The sequence below is a fragment of the Salmo salar genome, chromosome ssa02, assembly GCF_905237065.1.
Source record: "Salmo salar chromosome ssa02, Ssal_v3.1, whole genome shotgun sequence".
Taxonomy (NCBI): Eukaryota; Metazoa; Chordata; class Actinopteri; order Salmoniformes; family Salmonidae; genus Salmo; species Salmo salar.
This window is the reverse complement of record NC_059443.1, coordinates 72279988-72290653: the sequence shown is the minus strand read 5'-3', so window position 1 is coordinate 72290653 and position 10666 is coordinate 72279988. Positions and strand designations below refer to the sequence as shown.

General features: G+C 43.6%; 2 protein-coding genes across 2 annotated transcripts; one reads left to right on the top strand and one right to left on the bottom strand.

Annotated features, from left to right (window-relative positions):
* The first annotated feature begins 3781 nt into the window (after positions 1-3781).
* LOC106592004 (UPF0390 protein zgc136864) lies at positions 3782-6698 on the top strand. The gene is made up of 3 exons (XM_014183303.2): positions 3782-3971; positions 4755-4810; positions 5960-6698. Exons 1-3 carry the CDS (start codon positions 3890-3892, stop codon positions 6122-6124), a joined length of 303 nt encoding a protein of 100 aa, XP_014038778.1. The 5' UTR covers positions 3782-3889; the 3' UTR covers positions 6125-6698.
* A 242-nt stretch (positions 6699-6940) lies between these two features.
* On the bottom strand, positions 6941-10613 carry LOC106592003 (regulator of G-protein signaling 4). Its single transcript, XM_014183302.2, has 5 exons — positions 10373-10613; positions 9199-9267; positions 8870-8922; positions 8302-8465; positions 6941-8037 (listed from the first exon to the last, which is right to left on the bottom strand). The coding sequence occupies exons 1-5, from the start codon at positions 10414-10416 to the stop codon at positions 7870-7872; spliced, it is 498 nt and encodes a 165-aa protein (XP_014038777.1). The 5' UTR covers positions 10417-10613; the 3' UTR covers positions 6941-7869.
* Between the last annotated feature and the right edge of the window lie 53 nt (positions 10614-10666).

Here is a 10666-nt window from a genome sequence, read left to right as displayed (position 1 = left end):
CTCCCTCTCTCTGGTCTCTCCTCTCTCTCTGGTCTCTCCTGTGTTCATCTCCTGTCCCTCCCTCTCTCTGGTCTCTCCTGTGTTCATCTCCTGTCCCTCCCTCTCTCTGGTCTCTCCTCTCTCTCTGGTCTCTCCTGTGTTCATCTCTTGTCCAGTGATCTACATCCCTGTCGCTGTGTGAAGCTCTTGTGCTCCTTCTCTCTCTCCCCCCTACAAAATTCGCTTCTGCAGTGACAATCAACGCTCAGCTTGACTCCGCCCTTAAATCAGACCAGTAACAATGATTGGTTAATGAGTAGCGTGACAAAAATTCTGACCTCTGTTTGAAAAACAAAACCTGTTCAACCAGGAAGAGAACATTGGCCTGTGTGTTTTCCCTCCCAGGGTTCTTACTAGTGAACACATTTGTCTATTCGAAGTTGTTTGAGCACTTTGTGGTGCTGAAGGTGAGATGTCAGTGCTGCTGCGTGACTTGTCAATAAGTAGGACCATACAAGTAGGGAACACACCTGCAGAACTACCCACTCTCCTTCAGAAGAACTGAATTACACCCTAATCAAATTCAGAGTTCTCCAAACAACGTTTGGAAGGAAAAATGGAACAGTTATACCCAGTCAAAATATGATATATTAACATGTAGTTTTCTCTGGAAAAGTTTTTTTATACAAATGTGAGTTTAAGAAAATTGATAGCCCACGATGACACTTGATTGCTGAAAATACATTGGGTGAGTCTCAAATAGCACCTTATTCCCTATATAGTACCCTATTTGACTACAGCCCATCGGCTCTAGCCAAAAGTAGAGCACTACATAAGGAATAGGGGGCTCTGTGCCAAAAGTAGTACACTATATAGGGAATAGGGGATCATTTGAGACACAGCCATTACCAAAGCAACTGAAATTAGAACTATTCAAACCAAAACAATCAAATCAAATTGATATTACATTATCAATAGAAACCTCTTTAGCCAGCCTATGCGTATAACTTGTGGCTACCTCCCTATACCTCACATAATGTCTGTTCCTCGCTGTTCCAATCTGGACCGTATCGTCCCCTACTCCCAGGGTTAGCAAACCTCTCCTCAGACCTTTCACAATTCTGGGTCGCCTGATTCACCTGGTGGAGGGCTTGATAATTAGTTGACAAGGTGAATCAGGTGAGCTAGCTGTGGGCCTGGGTCCCTGAGGAGAGGTTTAAAAACCACCGTCCTACTGTGTACCATATCAAACTACACGGAATACACAGAAACACTATATATAGACTCAACACCAATCTCCATGTGATTAGGCCTGGACAACAAAGCAAAATAAAACCTTTTCCCCTCATCTCCCTCAACAATTGAACGGAATGTGGAATGGTGATGTTTGTTCTAAAGATTGTATTTCTATGATGTACTGAATGTCACAGGGGCCTGCACTGCTCAATGCCTTACACCACCAGCACCACCGCTCACACACACACACACACACACACACACACACACACGATGGGACAGGACAGGCGTGCATCCCGAATAGCATCCTATTACCTATATGGAGCACTGCTTTTGACCAGAGCTTTGGTCGTAAGTAGTGCACAATAGAGGGAATAATAGGTTGTTATTTGGGACAGGTCCCAGGACAGCAGGCTAACAGGGAGGAACGTAGCCCTTCAACCCCCCCCCCCCCCCCCAAAAAATGCAAGAGGAGGTCTGAAAGTTGCCTGGCTACCCAAACTCCTTACTCTAATGAAACGCTAGGCCACGCCCACAGACATTAGTTTCTTCTCCGCAATGAGACTAGATCTGAGTACCCCCCCCCGGACGATTTCTAGAATGCAAACACATTCTAACCATTCTGATTGGTCCCACAAACCGATTGGTTGGGCCTGAGCCAGAAAAGCGACATTTTGAAAATTCATCATTGGCTTTGATACTCTGATTGGTTAGAGATGATCCAAACGACTTCAACGATGGCAGTCTGACTGAAGTATGTAGCCAACATAGAGCAGGGGAAAATGTACAGTAGTTTGAGTTGTCAGGCAAGTCTGAAAGGTCAAAGGTGAAGCACACCCCCACATCCACTATACTAGTCCATCATCCCTCATTCAGAAACCTCTGATCTCTAAACACACCTCCTCCTCGTCCCTTGGACCGTTTCTGGTCCATACCAGGCATTCTTATCTAGAACTTTCCTGTCAAAAAAGAATACATTATTTTGAATTCTAGAATCTGTGGCGTCATAACTGTTCCACATTCTAGAATCGCAGTAGAACAGAGACCCCTCCATCCCCAACCTCTCCCTGTCAAACTGACCCCTCTCTCTCCCTTCCTCTCACAACGATGCTGTTGGCTGTCAAATCACACAAGGGTCTAGGATCAAACACCACTGTTGTGTTTTTGGGTTCCTTCCTTTGTCTTTTATTTTGAGAAACTGAACTGGAAGAAATCAGAGGGGAGAGTTTTAAACGGTCGAGAACAATGTAGCAACTTTGTCGCCATCCGTAGATTGTTACGTTGAAAACGTTTTTTAAAAGGGTACGAGAATCCGTTTGTCTCATCATGAAGACATTTTTTGTTGTTGACTGGAAACCAGATGCTGTTCTGTGTTAACATTTCACCCCTTGTACTCCGGGGCATTGTTTGGCATAACAAAGAGTGGAATGATGGCACGGACAGACTGGTACCCAGGCTACTCTTGGCTGTGATCAGTTGTTTTGTTATTATCGTGATTCTTAGTGATAAAACTGTTGTTAATTAGACTACACTGAGTGCGCGTGGTCGAGGAGGCCTCTATCACACACACACACACACACTGATAAAATGTCAGGATAGACTATGTTTAATTGGAATTAGCTGCCAGTTAGTCACCCAAAGGTTATCTGTTTATTTAGCGGGCTCAGGGATGCGTCCCAAATGGCACCCTATTTCCTTTGTAGTGCACTACTTTTAACCTGGGCCCTATAGGGTTCTGGTCAGAAGTAGTGCACTATATAGGGAATAAGGTTACATTTGAACACATACTAGATCTAGAAGGGGGGCACCATATTGAATAGTGTAAAATATCTCCTACTCTCTTTACCCTCAGTATCTTAAGATGCAGTAAATCTCCAGTGTACTTGTAGGAAACCATCTGTCCTCCCTCTTATTCTCTGTCCCCAATAACCACACTAGCATACTAACTAGTATGCACGGGCAGAATTGCTTCATACTAAGTAGTATGCAAGGGTAGATACTTCGGGACATGGCCTAATGAGTCTTGTCTTGGGAGAGGAAGATGCCAAATTAAGTGCCAAATGCAATGCTATCGTCCCTTCTCCTCCCTCTGAGATTTCAACCAATGGGAGAATGTCCTGATGACAGGGTGTTTGTGAATAAGCCAATAGGAAGCATGGCTGGTGATATTAGTGTGGGTGGGGGTGTAGTCGATTAGAAGGCCTCTTTCTACGTGTAGTTATGTTATTGTTTATATTCATAACTGGGGTTTAGTTTTGTATCATGTGGAAATAGTTCAAAAATTGATGTTTTTTTATATGTATATGAATATAATGCTGTAAACTGCATACCTGAATTAAGAAGAGATTTCTCTTTCACGACAGTACAATAAAGAGTGAACAAAAACATTACAGCTGTCTGTGTTGTATATTTTAGGTCGTGGGACTTTTCTTAGTACATACAATGATAGCCTATCTAATGTATACATTCATTTCATATCAAGGTACATGTTAAATAAGTCATTTATCTAAAGTGTCACAATTCAAACATTTTATTGATTCAGTTCAAAATATCTTCCAGAGACTTTATTTTCGTATTTTCCGCACCTCAGTCCTCCAGTATCCCAGAATGCCATGTTGTAACGCCCATTTGCATCCGGTCTGGAACAATACGGTGAAAACGGCTTCGAGGCAAGATGGCGCAAGGTAAACAGAAGTTCAAAGCGCAGCCCGGTGGAGCCAAGAAACCTCAAAAAAAGAAAGGGCCCAGAAAAGGAGGTACGTACAGAGTGATATGGTTGATGTCTTGTATTCTAGCGATTTCGCCTGGACTTCGTATATATACTCAAAAAGTATTTGCGACGTGTGGCAGCGGACATGCTGGCTCAAACACGGTTCAGTGAGGAGACAGTTTCTATTGAAAAACAGCGTGGGAACTAGACTATCAAGGGTGCGGGCGCCCCCTCAAATGCAACTCATCATAGCACAATCATTTGAATTGCATCGCATACCGTTGCATGTGCATAACAAGACACATTCGAAATTGTCAATGTTTAGGCCTACTTACTTGCCCTGCTGCCAACTTGTGAAGGAGAGCTGTAGGGCAGCTTATAGCTATTTATAGGGAGATTTGTAATAGCATTATCAGTCACACAAAGATTACACAGTGCCTGGCCTTCTATTCCCTTGCCAGCTAGTTAACCTCCTTGATTCCCTTATGGGCTGTTCCAAATGGAAACTTTGCTTAAAACTTCTACAGTACTTGTTACGAATCCGTTTGGCTGAAGGGTACAATCTGCAATAGCTACGTACATTGTTTGACTTTTAAAGTAAGGTTATAGCCATCGATTCTTGAAGAATATAACTTTTATAAATGCCTCATGATGAGCATTGTTCAACCCATCAGAACCATCCCTCAACCATTTACCAAAACAGAGGCAGGGTGTTGGCTTTGTTATTGCTGGCCCCTTTAACCACAGTGTGTTTTTGTAAAGGGGTTAATAAATATCTACACCGAAGTTTTATTGTTGGCTCCAAATCTCACCCTCACTTGTTTCACAGGGAGGACGATTGCACCAAAGAAGGTTAAAGTGGTACAGCAACAGCAGTTGAAGAAGGTAAGACAGCAGCTATCGGACAGCCCATACTGTCCGTTACAGAATAATGAGAGGGTTTAAAATCTGTTCAGGCTGGGGGCTACCACTTGTATACGATGGGGAAGTGACCGCTCATTTCACCTTACTTCCAAGATCCACTCGCATACTGGTTGTGAATGGACTTCAAGATTATAAAATCAAATTCACACGTAAAACAGTCATTTAAGATGCCTTTTGATAATGAAGATTTTCCATATGGTTTTTGTGTGTTTGGCGTGTAAAGCTCATAAAAGGTAAACGGGTGAAATGGAGGTGGTCACCGTTTCCCATGGTGTTCTCGTCTCAGCCCTCTCCTGGGTTTAGGAGCACTTCTACTAGTTCCAGCTGGCTACATCCTGAATCTGCACCCGTCTCTCCTCGGGGGGGACGGTGGAAACGCCCTCCAACCACTGCCTACACCAACTCTATGCTTTTAAAGTCAACTCCATGATGGGAACACTTTGGGGAAGGTTAGAGAATCCACTCCGGTCTGTCTGACTGTGGGACATACCATCTGAGGAGAATCCACTACAGTCTGTCTGTCTCTGTGGGACATACCATCTGAGGAGAATCCACTACGGTCTGTCTGTCTCTGTGGGACATACCATCTGAGGAGAATCCACTACGGTCTGTCTGTCTCTGTGGGACATACCATCTGAGGAGAATCCACTACGGTCTGTCTGTCTCTGTGGGACATACCATCTGAGGAGAATCCACTACGGTCTGTCTGACTCTGTGGGACATACCATCTGAGGAGAATCCACTACGGTCTGTCTGTCTCTGTGGGACATACCATCTGAGGCAACACGCACTACAGTCAGCACTGTCTGCAGAGGGAATCCTCTCAGAGAACCTGGACCCTGACAGAACCCAGAAATTGTCCATCTTATTGCGCGTGCAACTCATCCGAAAAAGTAGATGTGAGTTGTACTTTGACGGACAAAAATGGAGATCAATGCAGATGTATTTATTTAGACGTGGCGTGCTTATTTTTCTTTATTTTCCTGGATAGTCCCCCGTTGAAATGTCCCGAGGTGAGGAATGCTTTTCTTTAGGCAATGATGTACGTCATATATGAATGTATCTGTGTGGCCGTACCCTAATCCCATGTCCCCTGCTGTTCCCCCCCAGGGCCTGGAGGTGGCGATCAGGAACAAGATAGAGGAAGAGGTGACTCACCGAGCCAGTACTAAACTCCACAAGAGGCTGAGTGTTGTGAAGGGAGCGGAGGTGAAACCAACCCCTTCTAAAGGAAACAACCATCCCAACCACCCTGCACCCAGCACCTCCAAATAAACACTCTGTTATTCTGTCTGCTCTGACTGGTTTCGCTGTGCTAGATAGAAGATCATTATGTCTCCCAAATGGCGCCCTATTCCCTATATAGTGTTATACTTTTTGAACAGGGGCCCATAGGGCTCTGTCTAAAGTAGTGCACTGTATAGTGAGTAGGGCGGCATTTGGAACGCATACAATGTGTTTGGCACTGCTGCTAGGCTGAATGGACTGACATGAAGTCATATACCTCTATTGACGGCTGAGGAGTGTAATATCCAAGCCTCCAATAGATGGCGCTATAGTAGTCCGTTTTGGTGAGTTTACTGGTAGACTTGGCTGCTTGCTATCGCCTCGAGGGTTCAAGGAAAGGAGACGAGGGACGTGAGGATGCCACAGAAGAATATTGAGATGCACCCTAGGTAGTCAACGGTCTACATTTGTGATCTCTGTCATGTATGTTGAAGGGGCCATCGAGTATTTTTTTTGGTGTGATTCTTGTCATGTGTTGCACTGTCTTCAGAACTGAGACACACGTTTCTCCCATATACTGTATTCCAATGCAAAGGGCGTGAATAAAAAGCTGTGGACGTTATGTAACTAACAGAGTTCTTTTGTCTTGTATGGGTGTGTGTAGGCCTATCCAGACCTGTGTATGGCTGCGTCAGGTGTTTTGTGTGCATACACTTTCCTCTTTACCTCAGAGCTGCTGTTTAGTGCAGGTCTCTCTTTCTCCTCCCACACTATGTCTACACTCCCATGATGCTTTGCGCTCAGTGTGAAATTCCACCAGGTGTGTATTTACCTCAGTCAGGCACATGCTGCTCAGGTAACGCCTTGCTTTTTCAGCTGTGTTTTTGCTGGTTTTATTGGACAGATGGAGAACAGTAGAGAGAAGACAGGAAAGATCGGAGGAGCTCCATTCAAATGACAGGGAATCTTCCCAGCAGGATTTCTGGAAAGTTAGTGGAAATGTACAGCCCTAACCTACTTCAGCATGCGATCCAATGAACTCTGCACATACACGTAATCCTGGGCACATACACGTTGCTAATAGTAACACGGTTATAACTCCCTCTACATAAGAGCATCTAGTAAGACTAGTTACTCAGTGAATTGTTAGATACTACCACACTGTTGGAGCTAGGAACACAAGCCTTTCTCTACACCCGCAATAACATCTGCTAAACATGTGTATGGACCAATAACATCTGCTAAATATGTGTATGGACCAATAACATCTGCTAAATATGTGTATGGACCAATAACATCTGCTAAATATGTGACCAATAACATCTGCTAAATATGTGTATGTGACCAATAACATCTGCTAAATATGTGTATGGACCAATAACATCTGCTAAATATGTGACCAATAACATCTGCTAAATATGTGTATGGACCAATAACATCTGCTAAATATGTGTATGGACCAATAACATCTGATAAATATGTGTATGTGACCAATAACATCTGCTAAATATGTGTATGGACCAATAACATCTGATAAATATGTGTATGTGACCGATTTGACTAGAATACTCATGATCTCATTTCCTGTCAAAACACTTGATTAAGAGCTACATGGACATATACCATAGTTATACCATATTTATGATAAACACAAACATCTTACAACTCACATATGAGTGTCAACTAAGACTTGAGTATAAATATAAATGATATCAATTCTAATGTAGTTATAAAACACAGCTTGTTATTATGTTGTGTGGTCCACCGGGGCAGCAGGTGGCGCTGTGGAATATCTAAGGAACCCTAAGGGACTCCAGGCAGTGTGGGGAGCGCAGGAAGCGAGGATAAGAGTCTTTGGCCATCAGGTGGTACACGTGTTGTTGGGCCTCGTGGAATGTGTCGCCTGCAGGCTCCTCCATCACTCTCAGTAGAGCCTCCCTTGTCTCAGCATCCAGGTTCACCTGGCAACAACACACACAATGTTCAGACAACGCCTGTACAACGTTCACTAGCATCCTGTCCAGGGGGTGTACTTTACATCAAGCTTCCTTAAGCTACAGAAATATGAGAAATGGGGGGCTCTTGCCCCTCTGGATTGTTCTGGCTCAGACAAGGCTTACTTCTACAACATTCAAGCAATGTCTATACAACCTACACACAACAGTTATACAGTGTCTGTAAAATGTATATACATTTAGACAGCATCTACAAAACACTCCACCTACCTCCTGTGGTGAACCAGGGTTGATGTACTGGCAGTACATAGACTGGGCCTTGGCCCCCTGCTGCCATGGGGGGGTAACCCTGTACTCCTCACAGGCCAACCAGAACTGCAGGTTCTCCTCACTGAATTCAGACTGCAGGAACCAGAGGAAAGCTTTCTGGCCAACTGGGAGGAGGAGGAGGAGGGGGGATTTCAACAAGTCAAACTATACATTGCCACGGAAACGTATCAGTGTAATTAGAGAGAGAGAGGATAGAGAAGAGAAGGAGAGCTGGAGAGAGAAAAGAAAAGAGGGAAAGATGAGTGGGGAGTGAGGGAGAGAAAGCGAGAAGAGGCAGAGAGGGGGGGAGAGAGAAGAAGGAGAAAGAGATAGGGAGGGAGAGAGAGAGAGAGAAGAAGAGAGAGAGGGAGTGAAAAGAAGGAGAGAGAAGAGAGAGAAGAAATAGTGAGAAAGAGATGAGAGCGGGAGAGAAAAGGAAGAGAGATAGAAGAAAGGAAAAGAGAAGAGTGATAGAAGAGAGAGAGGGACAAAGAAGAGGGAGAGAGAGAAGAGATGGACTAGATCTTACTCTTGCTGTTGAGTAGAGACTCCAGATCCTGAAGAGTCCTGTCCTCATGGACCCTTTTAGAAGAGGCATGAGGTTATGGAGAGAAAGATAGAGATTAGGGAGAAGCTCTGATGAAAAGTATCACTTTTTTTGTCAGTTAAACAACCCACAGTTCCTGACGTGACTCAAGACTGCAGTAGCTCACTGGTGTAGAATGGTAGACAGACAGACAGACAGACAGACAGACAGACAGACAGACAGACAGACAGACAGACAGACAGACAGACAGACAGACAGACAGACAGACAGACAGACAGACAGACAGACAGACAGACAGACAGACAGGTTACCTGTGTTTGTGATGTGTCCACTCCTGTTTGTCAGCCAGGTGACTCAACTTCACCCGCATCCCCTTTGCTCTGGAACATACACACACACACACACACACACACACACACACACACACACACACACACACACACACACACACACACACGCACATTTAGTTTGTGCTCTATATCTAGAGGTCTAATCACATCAACCTTCTGATTTGACAATTACATCAACCTTCTGCTTCAACAATCACATCAACCTTCTGCTTCGACAATTACATCAACCTTCTGATTTGACAATCACATCAACCTTCTGCTTCGACAATCACATCAACCTTCTGATTCGACAATCACATCAACCTTCTGATTTGACAATCACATCAACCTTCTGCTTCGACAATCACATCAACCTTCTGCTTCGACAATCACATCAACCTTCTGCTTCGACAATCACATCAACCTTCTGCTTCGACAATCACATCAACCTTCTGCTAAGACAATCACATCAACCTTCTGCTTTGACAATCACATCAACCTTCTGCTTCGACAATCACATCAACCTTCTGCTTTGACAATCACATCAACCTTCTGCTTTCGACAATCACATCAACCTTCTGCTAAGACAAAACACACCGGTCTCTCTTTAGAAACTATGATGCATCCTCACATACTACACAATACACAATACATACTACATACTACACAATACATACTACACAATACATACTACATACAACACAATACATACTACACAATCCATACTACACACTACACAATACATACTACACACTACACAATAAATACTACATGCTACACTTTACATACTACATACTACACAATCCATACTACACACTACACAATACACAATACATACTACACAATACATACTACACACTAGACACTACATACTACACAATACACAATATATACTACATGCTACACAATACATACTATACACTACACAATCCATACTACACACTACACAATACATACTACATACTACACACTACACAATACACACTACACAATGCACACTACACAATACAAAATACATACTACACAATACATATTACACACTACACAATACACACTACACAATACACCATACATACTACACACTACACAATACATACTACACACTACACAATCCATACTACACACTACATACAGTACTACATACTTCCATACTCACTTCTCCAAGCATGACGAGGGAAGGGAGGACAGTCCTTTACACATTTTAGAACGTGGGAAGGAAATGAATGAAACAAACAAAAAATGTGAAACCAGCTGTTGTATTCTGATGTGTGCTCCTTCCTGTTCTGTGTCTGTGCACAAACTAACTCCCTACAGTGTATCAGTCCCTTTAATATACCTGCTTATCACACATGTTAATCTACCACACATCAGAGAACAGAATGAGGGAGGAGGGTGGATGGATGGGGGAGAGATGGAGGGATGGGGGAGAGATGGAGGGTAATGTAAGAGA

Excerpts from the sequence above, each read along its gene's own strand:
- LOC106592004 (XM_014183303.2), top strand. The coding sequence starts at position 3,890 with ATGGCGCAAGGTAAACAGAAGTTCAAAGCGCAGCCCGGTGGAGCCAAG. Across the intron at positions 3,972-4,754 it reads GAAAGGGCCCAGAAAAGGAG|GGAGGACGATTGCACCAAAG; the intron begins GTACGTACAGAG and ends CTTGTTTCACAG. Across the intron at positions 4,811-5,959 it reads AGCAACAGCAGTTGAAGAAG|GGCCTGGAGGTGGCGATCAG; the intron begins GTAAGACAGCAG and ends GTTCCCCCCCAG.
- LOC106592003 (XM_014183302.2), bottom strand. The coding sequence starts at position 10,416 with ATGTGTAAAGGACTGTCCTCCCTTCCCTCGTCATGCTTGGAGAA. Across the intron at positions 8,923-9,198 it reads TGGACACATCACAAACACAG|GGTCCATGAGGACAGGACTC; the intron begins GTAACCTGTCTG and ends CTCTTCTAAAAG. Across the intron at positions 8,038-8,301 it reads ACCCTGGTTCACCACAGGAG|GTGAACCTGGATGCTGAGAC; the intron begins GTAGGTGGAGTG and ends TGTTGTTGCCAG.